At 45.1% G+C, this 15,892-nt stretch overlaps 1 protein-coding gene across 1 annotated transcript in view; it reads left to right on the top strand.

Annotated features, from left to right (window-relative positions):
- LOC108546155 (homeotic protein proboscipedia) overlaps window positions 1-11,143 on the top strand; it is a 64,537-nt gene extending 53,394 nt beyond the window's left edge. Inside the window, exons 2-3 of the mRNA XM_017898096.1 lie at window positions 9,001-9,143; window positions 9,260-11,143. Coding sequence (XP_017753585.1) covers window positions 9,001-9,143; window positions 9,260-11,143 — 2,027 coding nt within the window. The remainder of the gene's footprint in view (window positions 1-9,000; window positions 9,144-9,259) is intronic.
- The last annotated feature ends 4,749 nt before the right edge of the window (window positions 11,144-15,892 follow it).

Below are 15,892 nucleotides of genomic sequence, written 5' to 3'. Positions count from 1 at the left end.
GGATTTCGCGCTGAAAACCAAGATTATTCCTCAGCTTTTGGAAAATTTTACAAAATACAACGCGCAATGGAAGATTCGCGTAAACATTCCTCCATGGGGTACTAGTTGACATTGCATTGGTCAAATCTGGAGCTAATAGGTCAATTTTCTCCGATACATTCTCGACAATATGTTATAAGAATCTTCGTCGTTGACTTGAGAACGTCACATTCACAAATGGGATTTAAATAAAATACGAATAAGATCTAATTAATTATGGCTCGCGCGGTTACCAGCGAAGACAGCTGGGATTTCGCGCTGAAAACCAAGATTATTCCTCAGCTTTTGGAAAATTTTACAAAATACAACGCGCAATGGAAGATTCGCGTAAACATTCCTCCATGGGGTACTAGTTGACATTGCATTGGTCAAATCTGGAGCTAATAGATCAATTTTCTCCGATACATTCTCGACAATATGTTATAAGAATCTTCGTCATTGACTTGAGAACGTCACATTCACAAATGGGATTTAAATAAAATACGAATAAGATCTAAGAGAATTGACACAGAATAGCTCTAGTGCGGACATAGGATCAATGTTAACCCTTTGCACTCGAGAGGCGCTCTTCAGTCACCATTTGATAAAATTTCGAAACACGATATTAATTAATGTATCAAATTTATAATAATATAACAGTGCGTGAGGTGTTAAAATTAAATAATTCTACGTGATAGTTATTATGCGATTTCTTATTTACTGCTCCAAAAATAACATCAGCCTTATAGCAGAAAATTTTTCAACTACTATCCTTCTATAGCCAAAAAATCGTCGAGCACAAAGGGGTAAATATTCTATGCAGCTCAAGAACTGGTCTTGACTATAATGATATAGGTCTACCTTCTCTGACATCATCATAGAAATAGATCACACGAATTTTTGACGAATTTCGGTTTATTCCTTACCTTACAATTGAATTTCCAATGGCGCGTGCAATAAGCAACAGGAAAGTCGACACGTCGAACCACTTCATCCGAACACTACGAAGAATAACACGTAACTGAAGAAAGACGTCGACCAAAATGAACCATGAGCCTGACCCCTGTTGTTTACGTTCAGTCCTTCCTGCATACCTCTCGTCCGTGATAATCATATACTGTGTTTGGCTCGATTTCCTTATTATGGAAATACGTAGACGATATCCTGGACGAAGATGTTAAGTAAACCATATATTTCCAACTATACTTATTGAAATTACAACACTCGTTCTCTAATCTCCGTGGAGCATTCGAATTTATTTATATATATGCTCATCCCTGTGTTGACTGTGTGCACAGTTCTACTTACTGTCATAAATGACGCAATTAGTGTTAGAAACTATCTGTACAATTTTGACAGTGAACAGGACATACTGAGTAATAAATAACTGACGTATACGCAGGATTCGTATTAACTATTTAACAGAAATTAAAAGAAAATTCATCGCAACTTATCCTACTACCATGTCATGACACACCATCAGGAATCTACTAGAATAATTCTGAAAAATGTCAAAGATGGAGTGAAATATATATACATCAGTGTCATCCTGTCTGCCAACTGACCGGTCTTACACCCCAGACTGTAATAATTTTTAAAGGAAATGAAATTTATTTATATATATACTCATTCCTGTGTTGACTATGTGCACAGTTCTACTTACTGTCATAAATGACGCAATTAGTGTTAGAAACTATCTGTACAATTTTGACAGTGAACAAGACATACTGAGTATTAAATATCTAACGTGTACGCAGGATTCGTATTAATTATTTAACAGAAATTAAAAGAAAATTCATCGCAACCTATCCTACTACCATGTCATAACACACCATCAGGAATCTACTAGAATAATTCTGAAAAATGTCAAAGATGGAATATATATATATCAATGTCATCCTGTCTACCAACTGACCGGTCTCACACCCCAGACTGTAATGATTTTTACAGGAAATGGAGACATGATAGTATCATCATAGGTTCTAATGGTTATTGTCAGCTGCGCGTTCTCCGACCGCCATTTCGTGCAGCGATTACGAGACACGCCGATAGCATCAGCCGCGAGAAGGGGTATTATTCTCGCAACGACAGGGTCCAATTACGCAACAGCGTTTAACATCGTAACAAGTCAATGCACCTGTTAATCGAGCACCTCGCCACGCTTTTTACAGCTTGAAAGCGGCTCGTTCAAGAAAACCCCGCGAAGATCCTCGCCGGTGGCCAAAAAACGGGAAGTTCTTCACGCCTGATCACCGGCGATTAATCCGAAAAAAGCGCCTCTCGCGTGGCAAGAACCTCGTTAACACGGAAATCCTGCCGAAAGGATACCGATATGACCGGGATTTTCCCGAGTAAACAGAAAAATTTGCAAGTTGCTGCCAATGGCTGCCAAGAATCTCGCCGATTTTTGCGTTATCGTCGCTGGAGCAATATCGGGCCGAGATGGGAGTCGCGATAACGATGGCGCGCGATACTTAATGGGACGAGAGAATCGATCCTATGGTCGTGGAACATGGAAAAAAGGAGGAGAGCAACGGTAGGGAAAAGAGGAACGCGGAGGACGGAGAAGAGGAGTCAGTGAAGCGTGCCGCGTTAAGTCAGACTTCACCTAAAGCTCGTTTTATCGGAGTTCTATAAATTCTGGCCACGGCGTAGGCTCCTCCGTTGAATTCGCACGAAAACACAGTGCCGCTAATTTCATAGGAGCCCGGATGATTTATGGTCGGCTGCAGCGTTCCGTTATTGCACCGGCCCGATGGAACAAGGATACGTCTACGGCTCCGAGCGTAAATGTCGGCTGGTGACGCGTTAATAGGCAGCCCGACCTTGACTTTTAAGCAGCGTAATTAACGAATACGCGACACGCTGTGAGAGAGGAGGAAGAATCGCGTTGGTCGATGGGATTTTCGATTTTGTTCCCAGTCCATGGGGCTAGCGAGCGCCGCCTCATGGGTAGCTTGGCATTTTTCGGGTCGCGAGGAGGCAGTGGATGATTTCGTTCGTGAGTCTGCTGGGAAACTGACGGACTGGGGATTGTGGACACTTGGATATGTAATTGGACGAACTTCTGGTAGCTTGTGAAATCTGTCAGATGAAAAATAAGTAAAAAGAGTGTACTTATGTTGAAGGTTTATTTAGTAGACTCGAAAGTAGACCTGGAAAGTGGTTGCATACTGAGAGGCGTGTGCTTTGGTTCTTAAGTTTGTTGAGAAATTAACAGATTAGGCATTGTGGGCACTTGGAAATATAATTGGACTACCTTCTAGCTTATGTAGATTTTGTGGAATGAAAAATAGGTGAAGAGGTTGTAGTGATGATGAAATTTTATTTAGCATACTCGAAAGAAGATCTAGGAAATGATTGCAAATTGAGAAGCGTATGCTTTGATCCCTAATTTCTGTATAAAAGAAACATACTGAAGATTATGGACCCTTGGAACAAACTTGTTACTATCATAAATTTTGTGAAATCAGTGAAAAGATTCCAATAATACCAAAAATTCATCTAACAAACTCTATAATAGATCTGAACAGCCTTCTCGTCGTTGCAAATCGTCTCTCACGAGATGAAAATTAAATATGTTAACCTCAATATCACTGGATGTTCATCTAGCAAATCCAGTAACAGTTCTGAACCTCCTAATTACAGCAATTTGTCTGTTATGAGATAAAAATTAAGTATGAGCGTCGTACGGTGATCGGATACACATCTAACAAGCTCGATAATAAATCTGAACAAGTTCCTCTTACTGTAAGTTTTCCTATCATGAGAAAGAATTATATATGGGAGCTCTAGGGTCACAGTATGTAGATCTGGCAGGTGTGATAGTAGATCCGAACAAATTCCTTGCTGCTACAAATTTTCTTATTGTGGAAGGTAATTAAGTGTGAGACCTCTGAGGACATGTTCATCTATCAGATTCAATAATGAATCTGACCTAACTCGTTATTGCAATTTGTCCATTGTGAAAGAAAAATTGAATGTGAGAGTTCTAGGGACATTAGGTGTACATTGAATAGACTTGGTAATAGAATAAATCCCTCGTTCTTACAAATTTTCCTGGTATGGAAAGAAACTTAGAATTTCTTAGAATTCTAGGGATATTGGATCTACTAGATTTAGTAATAAGTTTGAACAAATTCTTTTCTAACGTGACAAAAATTAAACGAAATTTCCAGTGACACTGGGTATATTTCTAACAAATCTCTCATGACAACGAGCTTCCTATCATAACCAAAAAATTCATTAAAAATTTACAGTGACACTAGGTATATTTTTGACAAATCTCTCATGACAACGAGCTTTCTATCATAACCAAAAAATTAATTAAAAATTTCCAGTGACACTAGGTATATTTTTGACAAATCTCTCACAACAACGAGCTTTCTACCATGACTAAAAAATTAGTTAAAAATTTCCAGCGACACTGGGTATATTTCTAACAAATCTCTCATAACAACGAGCTTTCTGTCATAACCAAAAAATTAATTAAAAAATTCCATGACATTTGATTCTCCACAAAATGAACACTGACAAGATGATCCTCCCTCAGTAAACTCACCCCTCTAATCCACAATCGGCTAAGATAATGGCTCCATTCGCATCGTCCAATATAACATCACTATATATCCTACTTCATTTCCATAAATCGATTCTGGAGAAAAATTATATTTTATGAAATTAATTTATTCACAGCCGTCACTGATCGACTTCGATATTGAAATATCGTTACCAGATCGCAATCGGAGAAGCGCCAAATTACCACTTCCTCTAAACACGCATTTCTCGCAAAGAAAACGCAAACAGCGTTGGCACAGTCGACGAAGCCTATCGAAGCATCCTATAGAAGTATCGACGGCTCGCCAGGGCAAATCCCAAGATGGAAATATCGATAAGGGCCGTGTCACTCACGCGACGCTTCCACCCCTGGCCTCGGTTACTCTATGAAAACCCCACGTGCAGACTTAGCTGCACCCCTGCCGCCCTCGTGGCGTCCATCCTTCACCCTCCGCTTCTTTTTTATCTCGCTCGCCCTTCCTCGGCTCTCCTTCGACCCCTGACGACTCATCGCGGCGCGAACCACCCCTCGGCCGCCGCTCTCCGATCCACTCGCACGCCATGGGGTAGTTTAGCATCTCAGCCCTCCGAAACGGAGCACCCCCTGCACCCTCCTACCGCGTCACATCCTACGCTGGCTCTTGGTCTTCTCTTCCTCATCTTCCTCTTTGTCCTCTTCCCTTCCCGGCACCAGAGGAAACACAGCCAACCCCTGCAACGAGCTCGCGATTGGAAGAATGGGTATTAGGATACCCAGGTGATCGGTTATGTTGTACGAAACGGTCGACTGGCTGGAAAATTCGTTGTCGCGTGATCGAACTGCTCGTCTATTAGTCGGGGCGATGATAGGGGTGAGGAAGAGGGATCACTTTTCATTCCTACTATATTATCCTATTCCTATATATTAATTAATAATAATGCTATATGTTATTGTAGGACGGTGATACTAACAATGTATTAACCCCTTCCCGTGCCATTTAGCTCGACGAAATCCGGGTCCAAACGGTAGGCGTCAACGCGCGATAAACAGACCAGATTTATGCTCGGAATAGTCAGTTTTACGCGATATTACTGTTGTGAAAGTAAACTCTAATCCTTTTTCTTTTTATAAATACTATAAATATGTTATATTTTATAATAGGTGACAGTTTTAAAAGTATATTTAAAAAAATATTCTGTTCACGTGTCTGGCACGTGATACACATGTTTAGCCCAATATCCACATCACGAGTCGGACTCATCAAAATACGGGACAGGGTTAACCACTTGCGCTGGAAATACGTGCCATGCACGTCGTAATGCTTTTGTCACGGAATCGCCAACCACGTGGTATACACGTCGTCAGGCAATTGTCACAGAAACATTGCACCGTTCTGGAACACGCGTCTGCAAATTTCTTGCCAGTGCAAGTGGTTAACAAAGAAGGCCCATCGTTAAAAGGGCAGCTCGAAGAGTGTTGAGAATTGCATTCCCGCCGATATTCATTTTGTCAGAAGGAACTATATTTTTAGAAACGGCAAAGATTACAATTCCTAAACAAGTTTGACACTTTGACACCTCCTAGAGTAGTAATATCAATATGGACCTTAGATGAAAGGATTCAAGGCTTCGTTTCTCGCCAAAAATTTTGAGGAAAGAACGTGGGAACTATTCGAACACCTAAATCAAAGTATGCACCATCTGAGAACCGGGAATAAGAGTAACGAAATGGCCGCAGGCAGCTCGCGTGTCCTTTCGATTCACCCACGCGGCAATCAAGGTCCTCTGCTCTCGGTGGAACGAAAAAGGAAGGGAAAAAATCGCGTTCCGAGAAGGAACGATTCAATTACTGGCGGCTAGTGAACAATCGCAAACGCTCTAAACGTCATGTCCAAGGCGAGCCACTATGATTTTCACACAAAGCGTGCGGCGGCAGTTACGCGACTGCGATTTCGTCATCGTCGTGGAAAAAGGAACTTGAGCGAAAAGGAAGAGGAAAAAAGAGCCGGACAAAATGGAGGAAAAAGAGCGAGGGAAGAAAAAATGGCAGCGAAGAAAAACGTCGTGTTGCTACAACGGCGGTGGTGGTGGGTGTGGAAAAATCGATTCCCGCGAACGCGTCGAGTTAATTGCCGTTGCTTTATCGGCCGCACGCTTTCCTGGCTGAATTTTGCATCAAGCAGCGCGGCGGCCATTTAAATATTCCCTGCTCGCGCGAGCTTCTCGAGGCTGACTATCGCGCGCTAGAGCCGGTGAGCTCGAATGTGCAAGCATATAGACTTTGATTGAAATATTACCCGCGTGTCAGCCGCCCGGTAAAATCCTGTAATTACGATAGCGGACTATTAATGATTGTTTACATCGTTCCAGCACGAAAATTACTATACGCCCTAGCCGGGGGAGCGGGAGGTAGCTGTAATAACGCTGGCTTCTTACCTCGGATCCTCCAACGATCGCGACCGTTCCTTCCTCTTCCTTAGCCGCGGCTTCCCTCGTTATCTCGCGACAAGTTTCTTACCAGATAATAATTACCAGAGATGTTTCGCATCGACACGGAATACCGCCGGCTGAGAACTTGGCCGAAAGTTCCCAAGGAACGGTGTAACTCGATGGAACGACGGCTCAACACCGGCCGAGTCCACATGGGGCGTCTTCGACTAGCGCATTGTTCGCGCCATCGGCTTCCGGCTCCGGCCCTCTGCGAGACGCCTAAATGATCATTAATTAAGCGGCCGTTTGAGTGTGCCATAATCGAGCAAAAAGCGAACGTTCGCTTTTGCCGGATACCGCGGCTCTCGTTCAATGGCTGTTTAGGGGTGGCAAGGTTTGCGAGATTCGGTGCAAGGGCTCACCCCTTTGACTCTCGCGCCTCTTCCTTAAACCGTATTCCTAGTCGTGGGTTGGACGGTTAGGATGGGAACGTCCCGAACACTGCAACTCGGCTCTAAGGCCCTTTTACGCCGGTGCGACAATGTTGCTAGCGTGCGACCCATTCTAAATTAACGCGTTAAGTGCCCAGTCCGTTTTGCTTGCCGTTTCGTGCAGGCCCAGTGACGAAGTGTTCATAAAACTCGGAGTTTTATTAAAACCAATTGTAACAACAGGAATTCCCAAAGGTTAGGTCCAAAGATGGAGGAGAATTTAGCACCAAAAGTTAGCACCTTTTGGTCCTAGTCTGGGCTGGCTCCAGGGGATCGGCGTGGAACTTAATGTACTAGCTCTTGATAGAGCTAGACCTGGATAGGGTTGAGCTAAAGAGTTCTGATGTGTTACTGTCTCTCGCGCTGAGTTGATCGTCGTAGGTGCTGCTTCTTGGAATTCCCAAAGGTTAGGTCCAAAGATGGAGGAGAATTTAGCACCAAAAGTTAGCACCTTTTGATCCTAGTCTGGGCTGGCTCCAGGGGATCGACGTGGAACTTAATGTACTAGCTCTTGATAGAGCTAGACCTGGATTGGGTTGAGCTAAAGAGTTCTGACGTGTTACTGTCTCTCGCGCTGAGTTGATCGTCGTAGGTCTTGACCGATAGTCTGGTCGTGATGCTTCTGGTCGTGATGCTTGTCCTGTTTTCGTGGGATTTTTGGGAGAACTCTGTCATGACTGCTGTCTCGGTGGTTTTATAAGTTTTGTATGTCTTCTGATTGGTGGATGTGAAATGTAAGTGGTGGGTGTGTTTCTTCCTGTTGGTTGTGAATAATATTGGGGTGTGTGATAGCTTCGACGTCCTTCGTTGGTGGTAGATGTTTAAATAATTTGGGTCTTTATGCCTATCGTCGTAAGGGTGGTATATTGACCCTCGCTAAAGTTCACCCAAATGGTGACTAGGTGATAACGAGTGCATACGAATCAAGTCCTTCATTTGACTAGGGACGTTCGGTCCTGATGCCGCAGCAATGGTTTAGGTCCGATTGGGTGAACCCTGTGTGATCATCGATGTCGCGGAAAGCTTTCGTTACACGGTGGGAAAGAAAGAATCAGAAATGAGGAATTTCGTGATTATAACATAAATGCCAGGATCGCGTAACGGTAAGGGGAATAAGGGGCTACCGATCGGGGTACGCTGGAATCCTTTCCATTGTGAGAATCATGGAACCATACTCTCGTCGGTCGTCTTAGAAGACCCGTGTAGATTTATGTTAATGCCCGGTGAGCAGGCTGGCCAATTATAATTTCTAATCAGCTTTCATTAGCACGGCGATTAGGTGACTAATTAGCGGATCTGAATGTAACCTTTATTAGTAGACCGCGTGACTTATCCAGTGCGCATTTACACGAGTAGCAGCCGAACGAGATTTACAATCTGAGATTTGCAATTAGATAGCACGCTCTCCGTGCTCGCGAAGAGTATTTCCGCTCTGATAAGACGGGGCCCTAACGTTTCGATTATAAATATAGCGCAGCACGAGAGAATAAAGCGACTGAGGGAACAACTGTGTTACCTTTTGCAGAAAATGGCCTGCCAAGGAGATTGCGGACGGCTTACACGAACACGCAGCTGCTCGAGCTAGAGAAAGAATTCCACTTCAACAAGTACCTGTGCAGACCGCGAAGAATCGAGATCGCCGCGTCCCTGGACCTCACGGAAAGGCAGGTGAGAACGATACCGAGAGTGGAAGAAGAAAATCCCCGAATTCGTACCTTGTATCCCGTTCTTCTCGTCCATTTCCCTGACAACTGTCAGCGAAACGCTTGTTCCGTTGATTCCAGGTGAAAGTCTGGTTCCAAAACCGGAGGATGAAGCATAAACGTCAAACACTGAGCAAGGAGGACGGCGACGAGAAGGACGGCTCGACGTCCGACGGAATGGAGAAGTCCAAGGGCGAGAAAATGCTAGCTATTGACAGCGACGAGAAGAAGAGCTGCCACAACTGTGATATCTCTGGCGTGAGCGACGTAGGCAGCACACTGTCCGGCGACGTGACCGAGCTGAGCTCGTCGGGGCGCCGGAGCAGCAATAACAACAACAACACGCCGACAGCGACGAACAATAACAACAACAGTAATCCAGCTTTCAACGCGAACAGCAACGGAGCCAGCAGCGTCGGCAGCACGAACAGCGTCTCCAGTTCGTTCGAGAAGATGATAGCGGACGACGACTCGAGATCCCAAGACGGTAGCGAGGTGACATCCCCTAGCGTGGCTGCCAAGAAACTCTCCAGCGACGTGAGGGTAAAGGTAGAGAGCGGCCACAAGAGTCCCAATCCCGGGAAACAGCAGATATCCGTCAGCAAGAAGTCTCCGTCGGCCAACACCAAGGAGCTATGCTCGGTCAACAGCAACGGCGTCCTTCTGGCAATGCCCGATTCCACCGTCAGCACACCCGTGCTGCCAGGTCAGAATTCGACCAGAAGTCTCACGCCGTCTTCCACACCCGGGACTCCAGTGTCAGTTCAACTGCAACAGGGAAGTCCCTTGGGAATCCAGGCCACGCATGCAGCTTACATGCAGAGACCCAGGAGTTCTCCCTCGTCGACCAGCTCCGTGGCTGCTCCCATGATGCACGGCTCTACCAATGCGGGCACCATGTCCCCTCACGGAGCTAGGAACATCAGCAACAACCAGCAGCCGCATTTCCAACAGCAAAGCGTCTACCAGTCGACGTCGGCCATCGACTACAGAAACGGAGTACCTAACAGGCAAACTGTACCGCCAGCCACACAGCAGACCCAATCCCAAAACAACTACTGTTCCAGAGACACCTATCAGCAACCCAGGATTACCTATCCAGGTGAAGTTCATCCCCTGTACGCCAGGCAGAACCAAGTATTAGGATCCAGAGTGGGACACCACGTCCGTGCGACGACCGGTGCAGCCTCCAGGACCATGTACAACTCCAGCATGCAGTTCCATCAGCAACAAAACCAGTACGCCAACACCGGCGGAGAGTACAACGGGTACCCTCAAGCTGGCCCACCCTATCACGCGTCTTATCACCGAAGCATGCAAGGTAGCAACGCTTACAGCACCAGTCAGGGCTACTCCGCTCAACACGACCAGACAACGGACAGCTACATGGCGCCAGGCAACTATGGCTACCCCGGCAGCGGGAACTATCACGCCACCAGCGAGAATCTAGCTACCCACGGCCACGCTGCGGTGTCGGTGCAAACCGGTCAACACTACTACAACGACATCCAGCAGCAGCAGCAGCATCAGCAGCAACACACGGCAGAGGGCTACGTCACGCACCAGCCACCCATGCACCCAAGTTCCGGCGACTATCGAGCCGGCACCAAGTGTCACCCGAACGCCTACTACGAGCAGACCAGTCAACTCCACGTCCATCAGGGTGGCGAAGCGTCCAACATTCCCAACAGCTACGTGTCCTCGCCAGACCCGTTCCCAGCGCCAGGCATGACCACCACGGCGACCGCCATCGCCGCAGCTACGGCCGCCGTGATCACTCCACCCGGAAGCGCCGCTCAGGCCGAGGGTAACGCGGACTCTTACAACTATGGCAACTTCTACGCGGAACCAGTGCACACCTCGGCACCGCCACCGTCGGCGGACAACAGCAACAGCTCGTCGGACTTCAATTTCCTCACGAACCTGGCCAACGACTTCGCGCCGGAGTACTATCAGCTCAGCTGAGTTCACGAGACGGAGAATCCTTGTCAGCTGGACTGGAGCGACGAGCAGTGTCTGCTGAACGCGTTGTACTGATGACGCAACGGCGTGCTCATCGTCCAGGATGATCGCGTGTGCGAGAAAGAGACAGTGGTTGTGGCTTTGGGTGTGCTTCGATCACAGTGACGCGGGATGGAAGAGGCTGGAGACCTTCATGGTCCAGACAGGAGGAAGTACGAAAGACTGTTTTCATTTGTGAAGGAAAATTTCGCGAAAAAATTGGCAGAAACTGGACGACGCGTGAAGCTGAGACACGAGAGACGGAATCTACGATTGGCTATGATGGCGCGAGTCGAGTTTCGAGGTTGAGAAATGATCCTCTGCTTCCTCGGTTCGAGTCAGAGTTCCTGCATGGTGCACTCTTCGAATATATACACCGTTGATGACCACGAGATGTCGAGAATCCCGGGAAGCCTCGTTTTAAACGAGGTTGACAGGGCACGCTTCGAGATGTCAATCCGACGAAGGATGGGAAGGTTCTGAACGATCTTCACGCCGGCCACTACAATCATCTCCGTCCGTAACCAATGATTGCTTCACCGGTACCGACGAACTACGAGAGGAGTTCGTTGGAAACGCGTCTTAAGGGCCGGCGGATGAGTTGGAGCAGTGCGATTCGACACCGAGGTGGCAGAGTGTGCGTGTAAATAAATTAGAAATAAAGGAATAGAAGAAAATAAAAGGTGCAAGTGCAATCTTTCTATAAATTTAACAAAAGAGAAGACGATTTCTATGATATCACAGTAGTTAAAATTCCGCGATGATCGGACCGGTCCGAACCGAACGAATAACCCGAGTTCGCGTGTGCCCGACGCGACGCCATATTGTCTCGCGAACGATCCTCCGTGGCAGCGACAGTAGCGACGCCACCGCTTCCGTATCTCTTTGTAAACCATCGTGACACGTTCGCCGCTCGAGAGGAAGGATAGTTCGCGTAATTAAGTATTTCCAAGTGCGACGCGTCGAGAGGCAGCACTATTCACGAGCAATAATTCCTAGTGAAAGAACGCGTGTACATATGCGAACCTGGTGCGACGCGCGGAGTAATTTAACCGGGAAATTTCCGCGAAGAGGAGAGGAGAGGAGAGGAGAGGGACGGAAAGAGACATCGAGAGTGTCGATCGTGACTAAGGACAAAATGGACTGTCGTGAATACGCGAACGATTCGCATTTAGGGGACGACGAAGAACCTGTTCCCGTTTGGTGAAAAAATGGCGGAACTTTGTCGGAAGTTCGTCTCGTTCCTCGACGTCGTTGGGATATATTTTCGGACATTTCTCACAGTGGAAATCTCGAAAATATTCGAACGATTCGTCGAACGTCGACGAAATTTCGTTCGATACGTGCATTCCGAGCAATTGTATTCGCTCATTTTCGATCCCGACGCGTCTTCGTTGCTTCCCTTACTTTGGAGTATACGTGACGAACGTTCGACGAGAACGTGGATGAATGATTCTCGGAGGAAGTTCGATGATTTTTCCAGCAGAACCGTTAACGTTAACCGTAATTTCTACTAGGTACTCTACGGATGTAAGCGAACCAAAATAGGGGTGGCTCGCGTCGTCGGTGGAAACGATAGTGTAAATGGTTACGAGATTAGGTGCGTTAGCTAGCGACGCGTAAGATCTTTCATTTTCACCTCAGACTCGACAGCGGGAATATTTAATAGTGCGCCAGTCGTCTGGTTTGTATAAAAATAATAAATCGCATTTAGGGAGCCGCGATCGTTTACACGAGGACTTCTTTGTACATAGCGCGCTTACGATAATCGTACACACGTATACACCGACACGTACACGCATACACGGACACTATCGAGACACACGTTGTTTATCCGACTCTGAACGTATGATTAACCACGCGATCCTCGAACGTGAGAACCCGAGGATGAGGAGGAAGAGAAAATGGAGAAAAGCGACAAAAAAAGGAACGAGAGAGTGAGAGAGAGAGAAGATGATGATCGTGTACATTCGTTCACACAGACACAACGCAAAACACAGAATTGTTTCATCCTGTTCTGGCCGCTCGCGTTTTCGTTCAACCCCCACCCTTCCACGGATTAAGCAGTAAAACCGATCATAAGTGGACATGGAAATGGATGATAATAAAAGATATCATTATAAAATTAAACAGGATCGTCGTTTCCCTTATTCATCCCCCTCTCCAAGGTCTCCGTCTCACTTTTTAATTAATTTCATCCCCCTCGAATAATGCATTTCGTTTTCTTAACACTTTGACTGCCACGCACTGTTCACATGATACGCTCAAGGGCTCATAAAGCTTCCATTATTCTCACGATATAACGATTAATTAATTATCAAATATGGTGCAAATTATTAAAGTCTTTGTTGAAAATTAGATACGTCTCAACGTATTCACAAAAATCAATCTCTTAGGGGAAATAGATGTGTCTTTGAACTATGCGTAAAATGTTTACTTCAGAATTAGGGAACCAAGACGAGCTGCAATTGCATACCCTTTTCCATCACTCTAGTTTTGTCTCTATACCTTGGTATACCTTCCTAAGAATATAATAAAAATAATTATACAGAACGATAGTTATTTCCCTTTACCCATAAACCTATAATAGTCTTCTATTCAAAGTTCTCTATTTATTTACGTCATTCAATTTTCAAAAAAGGCTTGAAATAAAATAAAAATAAAATTAAAAAATTGGTATCGTTAGACCACTATTGTCCTATTGAGTAGACAATCATTCATAGAATAGAATAAAAATAATTATAAAGAACGATAGTTACTTCCCTTCGCCCGTAATCCCAATAGTCCTCTATTCAAAGTTCTCTATTTATCTACGTCATTCAAATTTTCAAGAAAGGCTTGAAATGGAACAAAAATAAATTTGAAAAATTAGTATAACAGGATCACCACGGGCCTATTGAGTAGACGGTGACCCATGACCACCATGGCAGTCACAACGTGTTAACCAACGGAAGCAAATGTACCCTCCATCCCGCACGCTCTGAGCGTCGTTTCGGCTCGCGAGATTTCGAGAAAAATTCCACCAATCCCCGCCGACCAGTTTATGAGAAAATAATTACACGTTCGTTTTACCCCGCGTTGGCGAAATTCCGCTTTAACACACATGTCCGAGGCCCGTACCCGGCCCCGACGTTTGCGAATCGCGCGGAACCCGACAGTCCACCACGGCCATAGTGGCAGCCTTTTGCCGGCCTTTTTGGCTGGCCGTGGTACACGATCTCCGAAGACAGCGTGCAATTTGCGCGCGCGAATCAATTTTAATAGGGTGATAAATGCGGCGCATCGCCGCGGTAAAATATGGATCGGGCACGGCGCGAGAGGGCCGCGCTAAAAATAATATTTCAGTTCGATTGCTCTGATATTTCGAGTCATCCATCATCGTCGCTTCCTTCGCCGACACGGCCTCTCGCAGGAAACGCCGATCCGAATACATACATTTCGGCCTGCTCCACCTTCCGCGAGTAGAAAAGGGATCTTCGAAATTCAGACGTTCCTCGAGGCGTTCCGAAGCTCGTGATGGCCGTATCACGTGGGTGATCGAGAGGATCGTAGTAGAAATCGCGAATTGGTTTTCTTGGGATTTCGGATTTTCGTAAGGGGAAAGTAGGGGCTGGTTATTTTTCGTCGCGAATTCAACCCCTCGCGGTTACTTCGCACTTCGGCCGCTAGGTTCGCAGCGAGGCAGTGAAATATCGTACGCGATTTGTATTCGGTAATCCACTTTATAATACGGAATTAAAGTCGGACTCGAGATTGAACTCGGATAGGAGCTGCCTTCGCCGTGTTGATCCTTGATACGCGATAAAGGTTGAACTGAATTATAGGGCAAGGGGTTAACTCGATTATCTCGAGCGGAATTTCAGTGGGGATTTTTTTCCATGGAAGTCCGTGCATGAGACAGAGCGATCAAAGATGGAGGACTGGGTAGAAATTCCTTCGAGAGTTTGATGGTTACTTGGGTGCCAGTGAAGTAAGAGGTAACGTGAAAGGTCGGGTTATTTTTAAGTTCGTACGTCGTGCGCCATTTTGTTTCTATATTGTGGCATTCTAGTATTCCAAATGCACCATAAATAGGGGCTACTCCGAAATTTCTTAGTGAAAATAGGATTATTTTTTGATTCTACTAGAACTAGATTCATATTTTTTGGAAATAACATGTGCGATTAAGAAAAATGAAAATGGTTTGTGGTATTAGGGGAAAAGTGTATTTATGAGGACTTGATGTTATCAGATTCCTTTTATTTTGCAACGAAAGGAAGTTAGTATGAAATAATTTATATTGTACTATTACACTTCTACATTTTCATTACCTTCAATAACTTGAACAAACAAAATTTCGAAATAGACTTATTCTATAATTATTAAATAGAATAATTATTAAAATAAGTTTATTCTACAACAACAAGACAATAGAATCTTATTTTACATTGACAAATTCTTTTCAAAACCTGTCATGTTAGAAACAAATATTTTTCTGCCACGAATCTCCTATAATTCTTCATTATTATATTTACCACACAGGTTACTATTATCTCATCTACATACATTATATTTCTTTCACACAAATCCAAAATATCGACGTCTCCCTGTATCATCCTATACGTACAAACACACACGCTGTGTGAGCATCTAAAATTTTCCAAATCAACCAATAGAATCTTATTTTACATTGTCAAATTCCTCCCAAAACCAGTCATGTTAAAAACAAATATT

This window comes from Eufriesea mexicana, unplaced genomic scaffold, assembly GCF_001483705.2.
Source record: "Eufriesea mexicana isolate 0111107269 unplaced genomic scaffold, ASM148370v2 scaffold611, whole genome shotgun sequence".
NCBI classification, from domain to species: Eukaryota; Metazoa; Arthropoda; class Insecta; order Hymenoptera; family Apidae; genus Eufriesea; species Eufriesea mexicana.
The sequence above is the reverse complement of the archived record's forward strand: the minus strand, read 5'-3'. Positions and strand labels throughout refer to the sequence as shown.